Below are 22,971 nucleotides of genomic sequence, written 5' to 3' on the forward strand. Positions count from 1 at the left end.
GGCTGACCTAGTGTCCAGCCATCTAAGGTGAAATTCCATCGGATTCTTAACTACTGATGAGATTCCCAGTCTCGTCCTCGTTCTTCTAGTCAGGTCCTCCCTCTAAGGAGAGTCTCTGTTTACACTTCCTCTGTCTGCTGGTTTTCTGACTTCCGTAGAAACTTCTAGTGTATGCGCACAGGAGTGTGTAGGGTGGGATTTCTTTGTACAGATGGTGGCCACTCGGTCCTGTGTCCACAGAGCCCATGCCAATGACCCTGGGAAGGCGCTGACCAAGTGTGAGACACCAGAAGAGGCCGGGGACTCCCCCTCGGGGCACTCAGTGTCCTGCGGAACCAGACCATGCTCTTCCCACACTGCGCTCCTGAACTGTGGCCAGAGCCTTTCCCACCTGGCCTCTGCAGTCTCACACTGGGCCTGCAAAGCCTCCCTGGTCCAAGCCTGGCTTCCCCAGGTGGCCCCCGGCTGCTGCGAGGGTTCAGGAGCCGTGGAGAAGAGCTGTCCCAGAGACAGGTGGACTGTTCTCCCGGCCTCCCAAGTGGAGAGAGGGTGGCTCCCCTCGATTCCCCCATTCCCGGCCTCTTCTTGTGACCAGAACACAAGGCCAGTCTGTGGCTCAGGGACCTGGGTCCCCAACCGGCGAGAGCCTCAAGCATCTGCCCGGCACATGCTGTGTGCTTGCAGCCTCTGCACAGCGTGGCTGCATATTTGGGTTTGTAGTGTTTTCCAAAGGTCCCCAGAGACCTCGGTCCTTGGGATCTTAAAAGAACAAACATAAGAAACTTCACTGTGGTTTCCTTCCTGAGCCCTTGGATGAAGCACACTTTGGCTGTTTGTTAGCGGTGCCCCAGAGGCTTGTAGTGCCAGACCCATTCTCACCACATAGACTGGTGCGCGTGACTGCTTGGCTGAGCCAGCCAAAATGCATGGCTCCCAAAGGCGCCTCTTTCCCAGTCACCCCAAACGTCCTGAGAGCCACTGAGGCCCCCAGATGGCTGAGCAGCCCCAACCCGCGGCTGGAGGAACTGCCCCTCACGCCAGAGAAGCTAAGTCCACAGAGAGCTAGGCCCCCAGGATGGGCCCTCTCCAACTTGGTGACTTCTCTGGAGCGAGTCTGGCACTCCTCCATTCGCTGCACAGCACTCTTGGCTGTCACAGCCCCCAAAAACAGCGGCATAATTTCATCCTGGGCTCAGCGTTCCTAGCAGACCACCTGTCAGGCCGCCTAAATGGCCTCTCCTTGGAAATAATGGAGTGAGATGGAACAGCCACGAAGACCAGGAAAGCCCTGCAGACGGGGACAGATGGTTTTCGGCCACGACTCTGATGTGCACAGCAAGCAGCTTGCCTGAAGGAGCCAAGGAAGTGCCACCTTCTACTGAAGCCCAGGACAGGGCGATGTGGGGGATGCCGTCCCTGACAGACATGGGAGACGGCAGCAACCCTCCCCACCCTCACCCCCACCCCCAGGTGTGGGGCTTCTCTCCAGAGGTGGCCAAGCTCGCAGGTCTGGAGCCAGAGCGTCTGCTAGTGAAAGGAAGAGGGGGAATCAGTGAGACTCTTGGGGCTCAGGGAGCCCCGGGGAACAAGACAGAGTCCGTTTTACAGCATAGCTCCTGGGAAGGTGCCAAGAAGAGGCGTCGAAGCCAGCACAGGGAAGCACAGCCGAAGTAATCTACGTCTAGATTAAACAAACAGCTAAATGGGGACTAAGACAGGCGGTTCCCACCCAAGAACAGTGAGGCGGACGGCAGGATGGGGCTCACCGAGCTGGCCGGCCAGTGCCGCTGCAGGAGCTCAGCAGAGGGGGCTCCTGAGCTGCTAGGAAGAGGACGCACGCCGTGCAGGCACCAGAGAGCTGTCTGCTCTCCAGGAAGTGCGAGCAGAGACCGGCAGTTTGACACACAAAAGGGAATCACAGATGTGGAAGGCTGTTGTGACACGCCTCCGCCGGGAAGGTGCAGACACCCGGGGAAGGTGGCGGGCTGCGGGCACAGGGCCTCGCTCCCTGCTCTAGCTGGCTCAGCAGCTGAGTCTTCACTGGCATCCGCTGGACGGAGGGAGATCGCTTACCTGTTTCTGAGGTCTTCTGAGGCCTCAGCCGTAAACCCAGCAGGAGGAACAAGCAACCCATTTGCACATCTTGGGGTTCCTGGAGACACACTCTAGTGTTCTCTAACTCCATTTGCAATTCTATTTGATTGTGAGATACAATTCTTTTCCTTTCAAAGTGTCACTTTTAAGGAGGGACTGTTTTGCAAATGTTACATAGTGGTAACATATACACATACATGACTCCTTCCAGGAGTTTATGGCTACAGGTGGTTGATAGTTTAAAAAAAAAAAAAAAAAAAAGAACACTCCAGGTACTCCAGGTTAGGGTGGTAAAAACTGCAACTTCCATGCTTAAAAACAGCCATCACAGTGAGTAATGGCAGTGCTAGTGCTGTCTTCGGTGAGAAACATACAGGAGATGCCCTTGGTAACCACAGAGCACAACTCTCTTTGCAGGATCTATTTCAGTGGGGACTTTTCCTTATTCACTATGCAGCCCAGTAAAGAAATAATTTCTCCAAAGAAATTTGCCAAAAAGATACTACACGAGGGAACTGGACTTAGATGGCCATGATAAGGATGGAGGGCTTTGTCTCCAGGCCAGGACTACAGGCCCAGGGGGCCTGACTCCCCTGGTGCTCAGTACCCTGGGGGAATGCTCACGGTGGGCCTGGGCCTTTGACCCCTGCCCAGCCAGAGCAGTAGCAAGCCTGTTAGGTGACTTCCTCCATTCAGCATTGGACAGAGAATTCTGATCCTTAACTTTTCTTAAGCAAATGGATTTTGATTTTAGTACTGTTTGGCAAATTGAAAACAGAGGAAAAGAAGACTTCATTAAAATGAAAATTTTGACAACTAGCCAGGCTCTGGGTAGAGCAGTCTGCAGAGGAGGTGCTGGGGAGGGGAGGGTGAGAGCAATGGGTGGGTGACATTCTTGTAACAGCGTACAATAAGCAGCAGGCATAGTGCCAGGCATAGCACACGAGCAAGATGTCAGTCTTCATGTCCTTAAGGAGCTTGTCATGTGGACCTAATGTGGACCTGTCTGCCCATCGTCCTTCCTCCCTGTTTCTCCTGGGTGGTGACAGCGACCCTGGGAGGTGAACACGGTGTGCTGGCTGCCCTGAGGGTGGACACTGAAGCCACCTCCCAAGAGGCTGTGATTGGAGTGGGGTCTTGGAAGACTTTTCCAGGAAGAGGAGAGAGGGGGCGTCCATCCCACAGGGGATTGTGTGGACACGTGGAAGTGCCAGCCAGGTTAAGGGGCTGAGGCCGAGCAGCAGGGATGGGTGCCTTGGGGAGACCATGTGGAGAAGTCAGTGGGGAGCCCGTCACCAACGGGGGAGGGGGGCACAACCTTCCCCAGCCCCTCTTCCCGCTGTCTTTCCTGAACATGCTCTGCTCAGTGCCAGAGTCTTGTTGTCAGGAGCAAGATGCCGTCCACCGTGGGGTTTTCTGTCCCCACAGTGCAGGACCCGGGCTGTGCTCAGGAAACACAGTGTGGGGAGGGGACAAGGACATCACCTCCTAGCATACAGGATGAAGCTCCCGGCCATTCAGCACCCTGACGCAGGTCTAGGGGTTTGAAGGTGGGAACTCTGGTGACTCATGTGGATACTTTGGAAGAATCCAGGATACCCTGATACCTTTTGTTTAGATAGAAACTTTTAAAAAATCAACACCTACAATGAATGCATCCTGATCTCAAAAACTTCAATAATGAGCCATCTTAGCCATGTGAAATTTCTTTCTTTTTTAGCTTTTATAGAGCTGCCCCGTTGTACTGCTCCACAGATTTGCCATTGGTGAGGGCCCACCTCCTTGACCATCTTAAATGCACTTGGGCTCTGGGTTCCGCAGTGGGGGGCATGCAGGGGCTCCGAGCAAGCCCAAGAAAGGTGCAACTATAGCAACTTTTTGGCTTCCTTTAGTCCCTGCAGCTTCCTGTGCCCTGATGTGTTGAAATACCCGAGGGTTTTGGTTGGAGGGGCTCCTGGTTTACCATTCTTCACTATCTGGACCCAGTGTGGGTGGCACTGGCTAGGAAGAGGTCAAGCTGCAGGAGCCAAGCCTTGGTCCCCACGACTTCCATCCTTCCCTTCCCTCAATGGGCTACTGACTTCCTATGTGACCCAAACAGGTCCCCAGTGGTTCCTCTCACAGGGAGCTCACGTTGAGGACAGTCCTGCTTCCCCTCGGACCACTTGGATGGAAGAGGTCCTTTTTAAAAGTCAACCAAAATATGCCTGCCATGACTTTGACCTTTCATCAAGAGTAGGCATTTATACCAAAGATGCAAGAAACAACAGAGGGAGGGAGGAAGGGAGAGGGAGATGGAATGATGAAGGAGGCAACATGGAGAAAGTTGCTGCTTCCAAAGAGCTGGGTCTCCTGGGAGGGATGTGTCTCAGGCCACTTCTCTCAGCCACACCCAACTCCATGCGAAGGGTACACATTCCCGTCCTAAGGGAGGTGGGAATAAGGCCTCTCGTGGGCCGGCTGCTTCTGCCTCTGTGACTTCACTCTTACTGTTTTCAGACTGAAATTTTCACACCAGAATAGAATAAAGAACAAAGCCTGCATACACAAATCTAGACTCCTTTGAAATGACTGAAAATACTCAGTTCTGGGCTAGGGGTGGCACGGGACGGCCCCTGGAGCAGTGACTCTCAGCCAGGGGTGACATGGCCCTGCTCCCCTGCAGACAGTTGGCTATGTCTGGAGACATTCTGGAGAGATGCAACTGGCATGTAGTGAGTGGGTGCAGACCAAGGATGCTGCCACACACAATTACCCTGTCCCAGATGTCAGTAGTGCCAAGGGTGAGAAACTGCCTTGCAGTTATGTTAGGACTGGAAGCCCTGCAGGGCCAGAAACCAGGGCCTGGGCTCCTTTCCTAAGCCCGATCTAGGAGAACAGCAGGGTCAAGTTAAATGATTCAGTCCCAATTAACCCAAGCTGATAAACTTTAGATCCTCACCTAAAGTCCAAGAGCTTTCTCTCCTAGAGGATTTCCTTAACTTTATTCTTCCCCTGTTTTGACTCCACTGTTCTTCTTCACTTTTAGGAGTGGGAGTGGGGTGGGGAATCCTCAGTAAACCAGACCCTAGGTGTAAGCATGCCTCAGTCTACAAATAATTGAATCCAAATTGCTCAAGGTTCACACCGACAGCTTCGCGCCACAAACCGGAGCCTGCGTGTTACAGTCTGAGGCCCACTCCAAGACGGGTACAAGAGGACCTCCTGAATGCAGGTGGCCCGGGCTGATGAGGCTTGGCACTTCACTCCTCTGGGGCTCCCTCCTCACTGCTCCTTGGGAAGCAGCCCTGTTTGCTGCCCATGCCTTTGGGAGGTAAAAGGGAGGGGAGGATTCTGGCCAAGTTTCCATAATCAGCCTCCAAATGAAGAGGTTTTCCTTGGTCTGCCATGGATTCTGCCTCCCGGGAGCCGAGCCCCGCCTGGGCTCATGGAAGCAGCAGCTCAGAGCAAGCCATGCAAGACAGGCAGTGGCAAAGCTGCATTTATGGGGCCTTGATCTTGATGCCCTAAGCTGGACCTCTTCTAGGAGGCCCCTGAAGCTCTGCCAGCCAGACTGGGAGAATCTACGAAGCACTATCTACGAACCTGCCTGCACTGCCACACTACAAGCAGCTACGTAGGCCAGGGCCACTCTAAGGAGATGGCTACTTTTCCCCACAGCCACAGTCCATCGTCCCAGTGCAGGTTACTTTTAGTTGTCACACTCAAGCTCCTGCTCGGTTTCTTCTGATGCTCTGTGACTGCCCTCACACATTGTCCCTGCAACGTAAAGTCAGGATTGGCAGTTGTTAGCATCCACACAGCAATGGGACACATGAGCCCTGCGAGGAGGTCAGACCGCCCCGTCCGACCTGGCATTTCATAGCTGAGAAAACCAAGGCCAAGGAAGGGACATGATTTGTCCACACTGCACAGCCCAGGAAGAAACCAAGTGAGGCCCTGAGCATCATCCTGTTTCCAGGGACGTGCCAAGACCCAGCTCGGCGAACACAGCTGCTAACAGAGTCCTGCACCACGGCAGAAGTCACCTGATCTATGGGGGCAAAGTCCCTTCTCTCCAGGGTTCTATGTTTTTTGCTTGTTTTATTAAGGAGTGGAAGCAGTTGGAGAGTTCAGTTTAACCCTGGAATACTGCACACTCAGAAGAATGGGAAAAGAGAACACTGTGCCTAGATTGGTCCAAAAGGGCTAATTCTGCTCATGCTAGTCATTTCCTCAAAGTTGACGGCCACTGCCACAGAGATTCTCAACTCCTAGGAAGGGCCAACTGTTCACAGATTGACTTCTCAGCTCGAGGGACTGCAGCAAAGAGAGAGTGACCTGGAAGCGTGGTATCTGGAGAGGAGCGCACAAAAAGGGAGTCCATGCATGTGCAGGCATTTCTCAGTTAACTGTGGGCCCCCGTAAGGGGCAATTCAGAGGGGCAGGTCCCTAAAGCTTTCAGGTAGGGCTCTGAAACACAGTCCGCGTCTGTTTAACAGGCTTAGCAGGTGACAGTTCTAGTTTCTCATAACAAGAAAGGAACTAAAAAGGCGATCCAAGTGAAAGGAGGGTTTGGGTTCTCTGCCATCCCCAGTCATCGGTCAGCTCATTGGGGTCTCTGCCAAGCGATGTCAGGGGGTAAAGTGGAACTTCTGGGGGTCTGACCTGCTTCTGACCACCCAGGGTTCCCAAGCTGGGAACAGCTCAAGAATCTACAGTGAGAAAGTGAGCTCAGAGACTGGAAGAAGGGCGTGGACCACCCTCCCTCCCCCCGCCAAGTCCCACCCTACTCCTTCCCCCACTCCCAGCAGTACTACACAGGCACTGAGCAAGCAGAAATGCTAATGTCCTTCTGGGCAGTGGCTTAAAAGGCACAAGTGGACCTCACAGTATTAGGAGCAGACCAAATATCGTGCTTTGTTCAGTCTGGACCGCTCGTGCCGAGCTTTGCAGGCTTCGAGGCGATTAGAGAGAAATGCTGTGAGCAAGGGAACCTTCCTGCCTGATTGGCTTTGCTGCAAAAGACCTCAAGCTGCTGGTGGCCACACGTGTGGGGTTTGTCCACTGCCTCGCATCTTACAAAGGGGCATCCTTCGACGTTAATGGTGTGTGAATCTGAGGCCAGGCCTCAGATGGGGTGACTGCCAAGAAGGGCTGGGGTGAGAAGTCAGAAGTGTGATCTCATGGGACAATTCCTATCATGCATCTCAGGAGAAGGGGTCAGTCTCCAGTACACAGAAGTCCCCAGGAACATCCTCGCTTCCACATCTGTGGGAGACCGTCAGACTTAACAAGGGCTCTCGTCCCTGCACCCGGAGGGCCCAGCTCAGGCATCTCTGCAAGACTCAGGGAACTGGAGGGCAGTGACGGGGAGACCCCAGGAAGCCCCCACTCCAAAGCACCTTGAGGCACTGTGGTTCCTGTGACAGCCAGGGTGCTCTTAACCAAACACCTGTGCCAGGGACCAACTTCCTGGGAAATGGGCAGGCCTTGACACCATGCCCCACGGACCCTGCGTCCCCTCACCTTCTTGGAAGGAGGCATGCACCAGCCTCACGCCGAAGTTCTGGATGGGCCGGAAGTTGTTGATCATTTCTCTAGGGGAAGGATCGTCTGCACGTGTGAAGTACAGAGCTGTCTGCAAAGCCAGCAGCTGAAGGGAAGGAGCAGAAACACACCAGGCGGGCACAGTGATGCTCCCCTGCCCAGCCTCCCCCACCCCCACCCCCAGCCTGTGGGAGAAGCCTCAGGAACTGGCCCCTGGGGTGCTTGGTAGGAGACATCAGAAAGCAGTGGCAGGCAGCAGGGGCAGGGGCGTGTGGAGGTGGGGTGGTGAAGATGCAGGTGTTTGGCTTAGTAGTTAAGCTGCCCACGTCCCACATCGGAGTGCCCGGGTTCACTGTCTGTCCCCGACCCTGGGAAGGAGCAGTGCTGCCTCAAGGACTTAGTCCTTGCCACCCACATGGGAGACCTCAATTAGGTTCCTGGCTCCTGGCCTAAGACCCAGCTACTGCAGGCTTTTGGGGAGTGAATCCGTGGATGGGAGCTCACTCTCTCTCTCTGTCTGTCCCTCAAATAAAAATATTCAAGCAATCCAGGCACCACCCACCCTGGGGTTTCTCGGTCACTGGGTGCCGGGAGGTGCTGGGTCTGACTTGCCTGCTGCTGGGGCCCTGGGGAAGAACAGTGCTGTGAGCTCTGATAACCCTGCAATCTTCCCCACATAGAGAGGACCCCGAAAGTAGAGGGCGCCTTAGCCTCCCACAGGGACCACATTCCTCTCAGGGACCCGAGTTGGAACCCAGCTGGTTCTGATGGTTGCATCAGAGGATGGAAAAGGGCCATCAGGCTGTCACAGGTCCCCTGGCTCCTGGCTCCGTGGCCACTGTTTCCACACACCCCCTGGATTATACGATCTGTTTCCAAGAGGGCTTCTGGGTTAGGCTGTGCTGCTTGTCCCCACACACATTTGCTCTCCTGAGTCACCTGCCCTTACTTCTACCTACCTACTGCCAAACGTCCAGGTCAGGGCCCCATGACACCGGGGCGGGTCCTGACCAGCTGCCAGTGAAACAAATCACATCGCCCATGATGATGACAATGACAGTGTGAGTCACAGAGGGGACCGAGGTGCCGTGTGGGCCCTGACTCAGGTGGGCGCAGCACTTACCTGCTCCTGGGAAATGCTCACAGGGTTCCGGAAAACCGTCCAGAGCACGGAGGGGTAGCAGGGAGGGGTGGTGAGGGAGCCCCGGTAGCGGTAGTACTCATCGGGCTTCTCGGGAAGCAGCTCCTCAATGTTGAAGGTCGGGATGCGCACGTTCTGTCCTGGAGAGACAGGTGGTGGTGGGGAAGGGGGTGACAGCGTCAGCCTTGCTCCCATGGCAGAGCTGCAGCAAAGCTTAGTGGCCGAGCCATCCAGCCCATGGACCCGCTCATACCACGTGTCCGACGGCCTACTGCCCTTAACCCAGTAGACGCCTACAGACAGCACCCAGCCCTTGCTTAGTTTTCTCAAGGACTCGGAGGGTGGCACGTCCTTCTCCAACAGGAAGAATCAGCATCCAAGGACCCCCTCACCTTTGTACTTCACGTATCGCAGGAAACTGAAGATCCTGTCGTAGTACGGATTGAAGTAGCCCTTCTGCAACAGATTGACAACTACTGTCAGAGGGGCTGGGCCAGGGCCAGGGCCGCCAAGGCCACCAGGTCCACCAGGGCCGAGCCCTCCCTAAGGAGCCGCCTTACTGGGAAAACCATGATGGCTCCCCAGGCCGTTGGGAGTCAGTGTCATGGTCCTGCCCTCGTGCATCTCAGGACATCCTGTGGCTGTAGCAAAGATGAGGACGTGAGCCCAGGGGCCACAGCCAGCCAATGTTCACCTAACTCAGAACTGCAGGGAGTTCCAAATTCACACGAGCCAAGTCGGACAAGAAAGCATGTTGGGAAATGAGGTACTTGCTGCCTCATCAGGAAAAGCAAAAACAAAATGCCAGTGAATCAGAAGACAGGCCCACTTTCTGGGATGAGACTCTTGCCAGGGTCTCCAGGGAGAATGGACGCCAGGGCCGGGAGGATGGCTACCAGGGGTCAGATCCCGGCTCGGGCGCCCGACAGAGCAGCACCTGCTTCCCTCCCAGGGCCTCTCCAGCGGGAGGCTGCACTCCTTGTACAGGAGGGCTGGGCTGCTTTGTCCAGTGTCACAAAGGACGCCTCTGCCCAGCCAACGGGAGAGAGACCACAGGAGGAAGAGCCCTGGGGAGGACTCCCCCTGCTCCGAAGGCAGGCTGCACACAGGAGCTGCACACAGGAGCAGCTTAGGACCACCTGGCGTGCGAGGAACCAAACGCCAAATCCCAATCTCATCCCTGCTTGAAATTCTATGCAAAACCCCTTACCCATCTCTCACCTCAATGAGAACCGCCAGGACGGCAAGGCCTTCCGACTTGTTGCTGGCGGTGCTGATGTCAGGGTACAGATCTGAGTTATAGTGGACGATGTGCAGCTGCAGAGGGCAAGAAGCCGGCCGTCAGGGGAGCCTCTGCTTCCCCAGGAGACTTCGATCCCCATCCCTGCCTCTCCCAGCTGTCTTAGAACCTCTCAGAACCCCCCTTCTGGGCGGTCCCAGGTTCGCCCTTTCCCAGTTCACAAGGCAAACTGTGTCTGTCTTACCCATTCATTGTGTCCCCAGGGCCTGAAACAGAGCCAGTGTGCGACAGATGGGAGCCAACCAGGGACGAGTGTGTTTTACAGTAACCGTGGAAAAGCCTGGGCGCTTGGCAGCACTCCTGCCCTCTGATGTGTCCTGCTTTAGTCTGGAAGCTGAGACGACACGGTCCCTGTGACTCACCCGCCTTCTGCCTTGGCCTCCCTGATCTGGGAGCCGTGGGCGCTGCAGTGGGAGACCTGCAGCTGTAACTCAGGCGTCACTGTATGTAGCGCAGGTGCAGGAGAAGCACACGTGGCTTTAGAGTTCTATCAGTCACATTTTAAGACTTCCAGAATGTTACTGCTTTTATCTTTACAAAATAACATTCTAAGCTCTTTTTTTTATAGCAAAAGATTTTGTAATTATTATGGTGAGGAAAAGAGAAGTTCCCAAGAAATCCTGAGTTTAAAAAATCTAGGGGTGGATATTTGTCACAGTGGGTTCAGCTGCCACTTGGGACACTCACGTCCCCGATCAGAGTCCCAGCTGTTCTGTCTCCAATCCAGCTTTGTGCCAATGTGCCTGGGAAGACAGCGGATGATGGTCCAAGCATTGAGGCCCCTGACACCAGCCGAGGAAACCTGGGCAGAGATCCCGGCTCCCGGCGTGGGCCTGCCCCTGCACTGGCTGTTGCGGACATTTCAGGGGTCACTAGGCAGATCAGTCCTTATCCCTGCTCCGCACTGCCCCCTCCCCTAACTCACTCTCTCCTTTCCTCCCCTTCTAAAACATGTTTAGTAAACAGACCTACATACAGAGCACATGCATTTTTCTTGATTCTTTGCCTTGAGACTATGACACATTGAAATGTTTGTGTCTCTTCCCATCTCGTGTCTATAAATAGAATTCAAGCATATTTTATTGAATATAGCATAATATACCTGTTTTAAGCTTTCCTTACTTTTCTAAATTATATAATTTTCTTCAAAAGTGATCTTCGAGTAAGGATTTCTTCAGGGCCCCTGCTTCACCATTCTTCCCCCAACAGGACACATTCTCCCATGCTACCCAAGCTGTCTCGGTCCGGTGAGGCTTTGGGGAGATAGAGCTGAACCGCGTAGGGCTAATCCCACCCCCAAGGCCTGCTCCTTCTTTCTATTTACAGGAGACTCTGAGCTTGTGATCTGTCTGAGCCCTTTGGTTATTGTCATTTATATAATTAAATCAAGAGGAAGTGGAGTCTGGCCCAGGCACAGGGAAATCCTCCGTTAGCACTGAGGGTATTAACCCAGTAAGGGTCCCAAGTTTTCAATTCTGCAAATATTTCAGTGATGTTCAGTACCAAGTTCCCACACGTGGTACACTTACTGCTCTCAATTTAAGCCCCTATAGATGTCCTGTATATAGGACGACAGCACACAGTGGGTTAAGAAGGAGTCTTTTCTATATGCCACCCGGAAGAGCCACTGCATACATTCCAAGCGCCTGCTGGGGAGAATCTGCTCCTTACTGTCACCCTGAGGCCTCTTCCCCACTGTCAGCATCGGGTTCCTCAGGTCCCGGGTCTGATGATGTGGATCAACAGCAGAAAATACAGTGGCTAGAAACGCTTGTAAATGCATAAGCCCTCCTAAAACGCCTTCTTTATTGCCCTCGGGGAAGTAGAAGCCTCCACATTGCTATTAGCCTGGAAGAAACTGCAGCTCTGGAGCTGCAGGGAATGGCTTGCTCTGAGCGCGTGAAGCCCCAGTTGTGTCAGAATCACATCCCCTCCACACTGGCAACCAGACCTGTAATTAGCCCAAGAAACGCGCAGTTCAGCCGTTATTAACAGAGCAGTGGTCGTGCCATTATTTATCATGGGCTCTGCTCACTGATCCACAGCATTGATCTCGGTGCATTTAATTCCCTACAACCACGGAGACCCACACACCCCCAGTTCCACGCTCTGAGAGAGAGCTCTGAAAGGGAGCAACTGAACTCTCTTCCCTGCACCAGCCAGTTGCACACTGGTAGTGCAGGAAAAGAGCCCTGGCCTCCCTCTCATTGTCGGTTGACATTTGGGGTTAGCACCTCAGGGTGGCCTAACTCCATGCTGTACTGACATCCCAAGCCACCTGCAGGGAGTCTCTCATTATAAAGCCAGTCACCTTGATTCATGAGTAGCCCTGGACTCCCATGTCCCCAGGCACAACCCATGTCCAGGGAAGGGACATTGGGATGATGGGAAAGACACATAGAGACAGCACACTGCGTGAAGACAGATGGTGATATTTGGGGTGGGGGGCAGCAAGCCTAGCATGATTCCGCAGTGGGATGCTGCGGCTGGACAAGCATGAGATTGTTGCCTGCCCAGGTAGGAGGACAGTGACTAGAAAAGGGGAGGTGGGTTCCCTGTGTCACTCTGGGAGCACTGCCAAGATCAGGAGAAGAGAGACCAGCTACCACAGGTGAGCTACAGGGTGGCCCAAGTGGCTGAAGCTTCCTGTGCCACCAACAGGGCTGGTGCTGGGTGCACAGAGGGAGAAAGCAGCTGCCCCCCACTCCCCGCCACTGTGCTCTGATCCTATCTGTACAGTGGCCAGGTGGATGCCAGCAGCCCCTGCCAGGCTGGCCGCTCACTCACCTCAGCGGCGAACTGCTTCCCACCCACGATGTGCTCGGAGCCGTAAGGGTCATTGCGGTTCCCCCAGTGCAGGTGCAGCTGCGTGGCAGTGTAACGGGACGGGAGGCCCTGGAGGTGCATGTCCGGGGGCAGGTTGAGTCTCACTGCAGGGAAAGAAGGGGCAGCCTTCAGTGCCCCGGTCAGCTGAGCACTGCCAGGGAGTGGTCCGGGATACAGGCGGCTGCAGGGCACGGGCAGCCTGCAGCGGAGAAACCTGGCTCCCTCCCTCACTTCCCAGGGACACAGCACTTCATTGGTTCCCCTTGGAAAATGAGGCCCAGGATTCAGATCCAGGCTTGCCTGGCTCTAACACCTGAATCCCCCACCCCGCTGAACTGTGTGGTTCCTTGAATGGTTGCTGATGGCCCCCAGGGGCTCAGGCCTGTCTCCTTCCCAATTTCCAGAGAGGTGCTGCTTTCTGCCAGACCTGCCCAAACCCCTGGCCCCCAGTGTCTGTGGCAGGCAGTGATCCAGGCAGCCCTCCAACGTCCACCCTGCCATGGGTGGGTGCCTCGGCAGAGCCCCCTCCCTGCCCTTCAGGCCCCTGGGGTGTCTCCCTCACCGGAGTGGCCGTCATTGGTCAGGTTAAACTGCTTGTCAGCAGACACGTTGTAGCCCTGGAACTCGAGGGGCGCCAGGCTGGCGTCATACTGCAGGGTGTCACCGTGCAGGTCTATCGGGGACTGCAGACGGCCCCCGCAGGACGGGTACTTCTTGAACCAGCTCCTCTCCCCGTCAGCACCTGGAAGGAGAGATTCAAACCAAGATTTGGTCAGTTTTCCACAAAGCACTTCTCATCTAATTCTGTGTTCGGTGCAACTGCACCTTTTCTCCTTTTTTTTTTTTTTTTTTTTTTTTTTTTTTTTAATGTTTATTTTCACCTATTTGAAAGGCAGAGAGAGAGAGAATCTTCCATGTGCTGGTTCATTCTCCCAAATTGCTGCAACAACAAGGGCTGGGCCAGACTGGAGCCAGGAGCCTTGAACTCCATCCACGTCTCCTTCGTGGGTGGCAGAGGCCCAAGCACTTGAGTCGTCACCTGCTGCCACCGAGGAGGCACGAGCAGGAAGCTGGATCAGAAGCAGAGTCACTGGGACAGAGATGTGGGCATCGCAGGCCGTGACCTAACCCACTGCACCACAACACACACCCCCTCCTCTTTTCTTAATCCCCAGAGGTGAATTCTTCAGGCCCCGAGACTTGGCCTTCAGAATGAGCTCCGGCCACAGCTCAAGACCAGCTTCCCTTAGAATGATGAGGGGAAAGACGGGCTAGGGCGGCCCAGCTTGATTGTGTGCCTTGCTCATGTGTTGCCACAATACGTGTTCTCGCCAAGTGAAGGCTGCTGACATCAGCAACTTCACATCTGCTTGTTGAGCACTTACTATGTGCGAGCCAGGGGCCGTGCTGGGTCTCAGGGCCCCTGCTCACCCATGCTGGCTTTGTAGTAAGAAAGAATTTAATTACTCCACTGGCTGTCTCAGATTGGAAAAATTGTCTACAGCTGCAGGTAGGTTTTTTCAGGCTGGTGAATCTATAGGTACAGTTTTCCTGATAGAAAACCCTTGAGGATACTGAATCTACATATTCATGTCTACAGTATAGAACCCAGTGTGATAGGGATGCTTAGAAAACATCAGATAATTAGCTGCCTGAAGCTCAGAGCCAAGGATGGGTTTAAGCTGGAAAAAAATATGACACTACTACAAGCTCGTTATTACAATATAATTGACACACTGTCAGTGAGGAGAGACAGACCAAAACCCCCAAACCTCCTGGGGTGCAAGCTCCATGCCAATTGCCACACAGCAGCACCTCCCATGCAAATGAAAATAAACATCCCATGTTCAGGTAAGCTTTCCAACTCCCACAGGGAAAGTCCTCAAAGAATGTCAGTCTGTGTTGAAATATTATCTCTCCTGGTAACTAAACAGATTTTCAGGCTGAGGTTTCTCCAGAAAAGCAAGCAGCTGGCATGTCTCGGCTCATGGGGTAGAACCGTGGTGCCCCGGGGGCTCCGCCAGGGCTGGGGATCCTGCTTTGGCACCTGGGATCAATGCATCAGGATGTCAGCACTGGGAACACTGTGTCCGGGAGGCCTCTCAGCACCAATGCAGGGGAGTGCGAATGTGTGTGCCCAGGATCCTGGCCCCGACACCTCGTGCTCTGACGCGGGGGCCTCATCCCAGGGCAGGGAGCATCGGGTAACACTCGGGACTCGTGTTCATTGACAGTGCTAGGGTGTCCCTGGTTCCCAGCTGAGTTCTGGCCCCAGACAGCCACTTTTCATGCTGCCACCCACTGGGTTCTCCTGTCCAGAAACCTTAGAGCATGGAGGAGCTGCCGAATCTCCGGCGCAGCTTTTCGTGGGACACCAGTCTCACTGAGCCATGCTCTTGTCACTCTCAAAGCACTAAGCACGCAGAGACGGCGACGAGGGGGCAGGGAGGCTGCAGGCTTCCAGAGCTGCCAGAGTAGGACAGACACTCACTCAGCTCGGGGCAAACCTGAATTCCTCAGGGTGGCAGGGAACGGGGGGAAGCCATCATGAGGCATCACACTAACCCCAAGGTCGGGGAGAGACTGCCCAGGGTGGCCAGATGTCCCCAGGGAGGCTGCCAGCCTGCCTGTGCTCACCGCTCCGCCTGGGCCCCCAGCCAGGGTGGAGGAAGCTGCCAGCCTGGCTTGGTTGGGAAAACTCTGGAAGCGCAGAGATGCAGCCATGAGCAGGTTTCTCCTTGCATAAATGACAAACAGGAGTGGGGCTCGGATGGGCTTTCCTTCCCCAGGGTGGACGTTCGAACTGGTGCCACCCCTGAAGAGTGCAACGTGCCTTCAAGACCAACCTTAGCTCTGAGAGCCACGTGGTGAGCAGGGCCACACACTCAGCAGGCATCCCCAAGGATCAGAGTTCAGGGAAAGGCCATTGGAAATCTTCTGCCCCTAGATACTCTCTGTGGGACCTTAGGGCCAAGTTAGACATCTCAGGACAGGAGACTAAGGATCTGCCCTTACAGCTCCATGGGTGAAGCAAGGTTCGGTGATTAGTAGGGAGTTAGATTTTGGCTGTCACCCAGTTACCGCCCTTTGGCCACAGGCCCTCCGTGTCCCTCGGTGCCTGTATTTATCCAGGAGACTGGGGCCATCCAGCTCCCCCAGCTCCCGTGCTGTCTGCGGGCATGTGCTGTGTCTCCCCCAGCCCTGTTTTTCTCTACCCTGGCACAGCACTGTCCTTGCGTGATTCTGCAGCTAGACTCTCACACCTCTTTTATACGTGCTCCTTGCCCCGGGGAGTAAGGACACCCACCTTAAGCCCCTTGTGTGTTTTTCCCTTCAAAAAGAGAGGGGGAAAATGAGGTCACTTGGTCAGGTTCAAAAAAGTGCCTTCCAGGGTCAGTGCTGTGGCATGGTGGGTAAAACTACCAAACTGCAGCACCAGCATCCCATGTGGGTGCTGGTTCAACCCTGGCTGCCCCACTTCTGATCCAGCTCCCTGCTAATGTGCTTGGGAAAGCAGCAGAAGATGGCCCAAGTGCTTGGGCCCCTGCACCCTTATGGCAGACTGAGATGAAGCTCCTGGCTTCGGTCTGGCCCAGCCATGGCCGTTGTGGCCATTTGGGGAGTGAACCAGTGGATGCTAGACTTCTCTCTCCCTCTGCCTCTGCTTCTCCCTCTCTGTAACTCCACCTTTCAAATAAGTAAATGGGATCTCTGTCCTTAATGTGCTGTACATTTTGATTTAATGCTATAACTAGTACTCAAACAGTATGTTTCACTTTGTGTTTCTATGTGGATGCAAACTGTTGAAATCTTTATACTAAATTGATCTTCTGTATATAAAGAGAGTTGAAAATGAATCTTGATGCAAATGGAAGGGGAGAGGGAGCGGGAGAGGGGAGGGTTGCGGGTGGGAGGGAAGTTATGGGAGGGGGAAGCCATTGTAATCCATAAGCTGTACATTGGAAACTTATATTCATTAAATAAAAGTTTAAAAAAAAAAAAAGCTTTCTAGTTAAGCTAGCTTTCTAGTTGACCTGCACAAAGACTAGTTCTGTTTAGGACCATTCATTGGAAAAAGAAATCTGGTTTCTGCTGTGTGGCCTGGGAGGGGAACTGCCAGAAATGTGGCTTCTGACCGTCCACTGGCATGGGGTGGCCACTGTCCCCTCCTGGCACAGCTGGGGACACCCTCAAAGCAGCTGCTTGTCTTAGTGGCTTGTGGTGACAGACATGCCATGGGTGATGGCAACAGACTCTCTCCTGTCTGCCTAGCCTCAGCCTGGCCCAGCTGTGACCTGCAGCCACGGTAGCACTGGCCTTAGCTGGCAGCTCCACCCGGAGCTGCAATTTCCCAGTTCCATCTCAGCTTTCACACCCATGCCAGGTGCTGTGCTGTCAGCAAAGCTCTGTGGGAGGTGACTGTTCTAAAAGAGGCTTTTCTCTCCAGCTCTAGCGAAAACTGAACTTCGCTCTCCTGGGTTTGGACTTTGCCTCTCCGGCTGCTCAGATTCCTCCCATGATCGCGATCACGTGTATCTCACAGGCTTTTCTGAATGGAATCCAGGCATTCTTTCTTTCCAGTTCATGCATTTTCCTGTTCTTGGCAAAAAGAAGTGGACAGGATTCCTGTTTTGAATGTTAACGAGACACTCACGTGGCTCAGCTCTGAACACCTCTTGCAATTTCTGATTGGGGATTGTGAGGGCCTGGGGTGTGGGATCTGTGCTGAGGACCAGGGTTTTTTGTTTGTTTGTTTGTTTTTAAATGGGAAATTCAAAGTGCATCCAACAGTGGAGAGAAGAGCCTGAAGGAACCCCATGCCACCCAGCTTAGACAGTGCACAGTGCCCCACCAGTCCTGCTCCATCTCCCCCATGCCCTCCTCTGCCTTCTACCTGGGCAGTTTGGAAACAAATCCAAGTCTGTCATCTGCACACATCTCAGTATGTGTGTCTGAAGTGTAAGGACTCAAAACAACAATACCATTCTCACACCTGGAAAGTTATTAATTCCTTCCTACGATCCGACTCGGTCAGCACTCAAATTTAAAATGAGGATGACAATGTTTGTTTGTAACATTCAGGCTTCAAATCAGGCCCTCATCGTGCAATTAACCCGTGTGTTATGGCCTTGATGACAGCCTGGGGTGGGGGGCCTTGCTGTGTCAGAGAACAACCCCTCTCCTGCAAGGCCCCAAATCCCAGAGCCAGCTCCGCCCCCTCCTTTGCTCCCTGCGGGTCATGGAGTCCCAGGTTCCCACCACCTCCGCCTCTGCCTGGCACACAGGCAGCCTCTCCTGTGACACTGCCAGCCGGGCTCCGTGTCGTAAGCAGTCATCTCATGGTGGAGGCCCTGCCCATCCCCATCTCGCACCTTCTCCCTGGCATGCCCCACCCCACCCCGACAAGACCCAGCAGAGCCATGTGCCCCAGCCTGCCAGGGTCTTCCAAGGCCCTCACATCCTTCCCCAGCCCGTGCCAGGGTCAGGCCAGCTGCCCCAGCCTGTCCGTCAGCCTTCAGCAGTGTTCCTGTGCTGAAGACCTACTTCAAGATCCCTCTTCCTCTGCACCTTTCCAAATCTCATCCTGTTCAAGTCCTCCCAAAGCAACCGCAGGGCTCTCTCCTCCCTGCCCCGAGCCAGGCCAGCCCCTCCAGGTTTGCACAACAGAGCAGTGACGTGAATCATCCGCTCGCTTGACTCACCTGGCACTCTTACCTCCGGGCTAGCACGTAAGCCTGTTTCCAATTAGAACTCTGCTAGATTCGAAGAGCTGATGGAGACTCGACCTTTTTGTCATCTCCCACCCCCATGTCTTAAACCACAGTGAACTTAGTAAAAAGCGATCTGGAAGGTTTCTGAAGCTCCTTTCAGAGTCAGCCGTAAAAGAATGAGAGGAGTGTACGTGTGGTGGCTGTGGGCAGACGAGCGTGTTGAACAGGGTTTGGTTTTGATTTTAATGAGACTCAAGCCTGCTTCTATGCCGAGAAGGAAAGTTGCTTGTGGAAGAAAGAGGAGCTCATTAGTGGAGAGTAGCCCTGAGAAGACCGTGTAGCCAGCACAGGTTGCCATTAATCCTGGGCACGCAATACATGTGTACTGAGTGGTGCAGGCCGGACACTGCAGGCTGCCTGGGATTGAAACCCATCCAGTGGAAAACGCACTCACGGGTCCTGGAGCCCGGCAGGTGGCCCAAGAGGCAGCCAGAGCCCCTCGCATGCTGCAGTGTACAAAGCCACAGGACGCCACCGGTGAGCCTAAAAAGAACATTGATGTGATTTCCAGAAATGCACTGAATGTTTGCCTGTTTTCTGAATATACTTCAGCTTGTTTTAAAATCTAATTACAGAACATCGCAAGACAGGGACAGAAGTAAAGAATACAGGATAATGGCCTCGCGTGCTTGTCTTTTCATGGCTACTCTCCTCTCTGCAGGACCTCCACCCCGTCCCTTCCCCCTCCCTGTAGGACTTCAAAGAAAATCCACGGATGACTGTGTATCACTTAAGATAAAAACTCTTTGGAAATAATCATGTCATTTTCACACCTAAAAACTGTTAACGCTAATTCCTTACTGTCATCAAATACCCGGTGAGTGTTCAGAGCTCCCTAATTGCCTCTTAAATTTATTCTAGCAAGTTCGCTTGATTCTGGTTCTAAATGAGGCCTGAGTATTGTAAAGGGTTGCTGTGTCTTTAAGTTCCTTTGTATGGGCATGTTTTCTTACTATAGGGATGTATTAGGTCTGTATGTATATGTGTATAGACTCTTGCCCTGCACAATTTACGCAAGTAACTGGAGGATACTTTTTAAATTGTATAACCTGTTTGTAGACACGATATTGAGATCATTTAAAAAATTTATAGGGTAAGTAATTTCTTATATTTATACCCAGGTACAATATGAGGGTACTTCAAACGGTTTGTGAGAAAATAGAATGAAAAGATAAATTTATTTTTGTGCAATAAACGTAAAATAAAATCCATTCATAGTATTTTTTTTAACCATACACACGGCCATGGGCTTTCTGAAGACCCCTCCTACACACGGATTTCAAACTTTTTGCACCAAATTTATCATTGAATTCCATATTTTTCCACAAACTTTTTGAAGAACGCTCATGCATCATTGCATATACTGAATAATGAAAGCATGTAGCGCTCCCCAGAAGACAGGGGCTGTGGAATTACCAGCACGGTTTGATGACTGCTGCTCACTGAGCATCCTGTTTGCTTGAGAATAATTGATGTTAATGAAGAGAGATGTTTGTGTGACTATGGATCTGAGGGAGTCCCGCTCAACAGCAGAAATGTGCATTTATTGTTTTCCAATTCTGAGGTTGGTCTTCTGGGACCTTTTTCTCTTTTTAAGGTTTATTTATTTCTTTGAAAGGTAAAGCAACAGAGAGAGAAAGAGAGAGAAAGAGAGAGAGAGCGCACGCGCGAGATTTTCCATCCACTGGTTCACTCCCCAAATGTCCACAGCAGCCAGGATTTAGCCAGGCTGAAGCCAGGATCCTGGAACTCCATCCAGGCCTCCCATGTGGGTGGCAGGGAAGTACTTAGGCCACCATCTGCTGTCTCCCGGACACATTAACAGGAAGCGGCACGCTAATATGGGACGGGGGTGTTGCAAAGCATTGGCTTCCCCCGCGGCGTCACAACATCTGCCTTCTGGGCCCCTTATGAGTCAGCCCCTCACACTACACAGCCATGTGCCACTTCCTCAGGCCATACTCTGAGCAGGCTCCCCTGGGGCAGGGGGCTGCCAGGGAGCTGACTCCAGGCATGTTCCAGCAGCCAAAACACAGATTAAAACTTGTCCCGACCCACAAGGCTGCAGCGGCAAGCCTCGCATGTCCTTGATTCTGACACACCCCTTCTCTCGCTACTAGTGAGTTTCAGCACACTAAAAGCTTCGTTCAGTCCCCCAAAGTTCACTGTGCAAGGGGAAAATGTACCTGGTCCTGGCATATATTTTTACTTAAAAATGACCCAAGATGGTATACCAAATTTTAATATTTGCTTAAAAAAAGAGTATTCGTATACTGAATCAATTTACTTGTTGAATCAGTCTCTAAACACCGTCCTCCTTACAGTGCTATTTAATTCTGGGGCTCATTCATTCATTTCGCTAATAAATATGCCTACCTGTGGCAGGCATTGTACGAGGTGCTGAAGAAAGAACCATACATATCAAAATAGATCTAGGGGCCAGCACAGTGGTGTAGCAGGTAGAGCCACCACCCGTGACACCAGCATCCCCTATGGGGGCCAGTTTGTGCCCAAGCTGCCTCGCTTCTGATGCAGCTCCTGCTAATTCACCTGGGAAGGCAGCAGAAGATGGCCCGAGTGCTTGGGCCCCTGCCACCCACGAGGGAGACCTGGGTGGAGCTTCTGCCTCCTGGCTTTGTCCTGGCTCAGCCCTGGCTTTTACAGCCACTCGGGGAATGAACCAGTGGATGGAAGACCTCTGTAACTCTGTAACTCTGACTTTCAAATAAAATAAATAAATAAATCTTAAAAAACAAACAAGAAAATAGATCTAGTTGTCTTTGGGGAGCTCACATGCCACAGGAGGAGACAGAGAGTATATAACCAGTAAGCAAACACGTAAACCGATACACAAATCAAGTAGTGCATCTGCAATCAGTGCTGTGAGGGAATTAAGCACGGTGATGGAGAAAATCAGAGAGACCACTGTGGAGTGGGTGATGCAGGCAGGCTTCCTGGAGGAGGTACCTGCCCTTCAAGTTGGGACGGAGCCAACTGTGGCAAATCTCAAGGAATGGCACTCCAGCAGGAGGGCCCAGCAAGCTCTGAGGCCCTGCTGCAGCAGAGAGCGTGTGGCCTTCAGCTGTCGCGTGATTCACTGATTCAGGATGAGCCTGGCATCCCCTGGTCTCCCCGGGCCAGGGCCAGGGTCAGGGTCAGGGCCAGGAACCGCGGCTGGGCAGGAACCACCCTGCACCTGCTGTGGCGTCCTCCGCCTGCCTGTCAGGGGCCGCTCCCCACTGCTCTCTGGGATCAGCCCTCAGTGCTGGAGCCACGGGACCCCACTGTGAGGGGAAGACAGCATCATGTCCCCATAAAGCCACCTCCAAAAACTAGATGTCGAAGCCACTCTCTAAAGCGTGTTTAAGGCCCAATTTGGCCACCACAGCTGACTTCTGAAGGTGATGGAAAGATATGCAGGTCTTCCAGGGAGCTGAGCCCGGCAGTGCATGGTGTGGGGTCCCCACGGCATCCGTCCTGGCTGGATGCTGACCCCACAGCGGCTGGCCAGATCTGCTGGACTCAAGCAAGAGGACAGGCCCAGCCATAACCCACAAGGGCCTGCCCAGAAGTAAACAAGGCTACCAGCGCGGTGGGTTAATGAGTGATCAAAGGTCTTCAGATTGTATTATATAAAAACAGAGGTCAAGGAATCAAAGTGACAGGGAAGCTTTCCCTCTGCTAGTGTTACGAGTCAGTCACGCGGGCCCGGCCTGTGAGCCAGGGCTGGGAGGGTGCGGGTCACTCCCGACTTACAAAACTGAAAGCTGGATGCCGCCGCAGGGCCACTGTTTCTCCTTGGGTTTTACATTACAGGTCAATAAACACAGGTGTCTAAAGATGCTTTAATCCACCTATTAACTCCCATCTCTGTATCATTTCAATTTTCGTTTGGGTCAGCTTGACAAGGAGGCTTGATCTTGGGCTTTGACATCATTTCCGGCTCAGCCGTCATAGTGCGGGGTTGGCAGTGCAGGCTGGAGGCAAGAAGAGAGGAGCTGGGGGGTCCTCCCCCCACAACCACCACCAGTGATCCTCTCTCTCCCGTCCTGCTGCCTGGGGAGGCGCTGGCCTCTGCCGGGTTCCCTGTGGGAGGCAAGTGCTTACCTGGAGGAAGACAGGGGCACAGGCTGCCAGAGGTCTGCAGGCGACAGCCCGCTTGTTCCTGCTCCTCCATCTCAGGACCCCTTGCCTTCAGGTTCACTGACTGTGACCTGCACTTGGGACAGTAGTGCTGTCTCCGCCCCAACAGTCCCCCGGTTCTCAAACACTGGACAGACTTCACCGTCGTCATCATCATCACCATTGTC

General features: G+C 53.4%; 2 protein-coding genes across 2 annotated transcripts in view; one reads left to right on the forward strand and one right to left on the reverse strand.

Moving 5' to 3' along the window:
• Positions 1-22,971, forward strand: part of APH1B (aph-1 homolog B, gamma-secretase subunit) — an 85,815-nt gene that overhangs the window by 57,302 nt on the left and 5,542 nt on the right. The gene's annotated exons all lie outside the window — the stretch shown is intronic.
• The window catches only part of CA12 (carbonic anhydrase 12), a 48,562-nt gene that overhangs the window by 5,061 nt on the left and 20,530 nt on the right, over positions 1-22,971 (reverse strand). Inside the window, exons 3-8 of the mRNA XM_062206087.1 lie at positions 13,453-13,632; positions 12,852-12,994; positions 9,986-10,081; positions 9,157-9,220; positions 8,747-8,904; positions 7,603-7,729 (exon numbers count right to left, since the gene is read on the reverse strand). Coding sequence (XP_062062071.1) covers positions 7,603-7,729; positions 8,747-8,904; positions 9,157-9,220; positions 9,986-10,081; positions 12,852-12,994; positions 13,453-13,632 — 768 coding nt within the window. The remainder of the gene's footprint in view (positions 1-7,602; positions 7,730-8,746; positions 8,905-9,156; positions 9,221-9,985; positions 10,082-12,851; positions 12,995-13,452; positions 13,633-22,971) is intronic.

Source organism: Lepus europaeus, chromosome 11 (genome assembly GCF_033115175.1).
Source record: "Lepus europaeus isolate LE1 chromosome 11, mLepTim1.pri, whole genome shotgun sequence".
Taxonomy (NCBI): domain Eukaryota; kingdom Metazoa; phylum Chordata; class Mammalia; order Lagomorpha; family Leporidae; genus Lepus; species Lepus europaeus.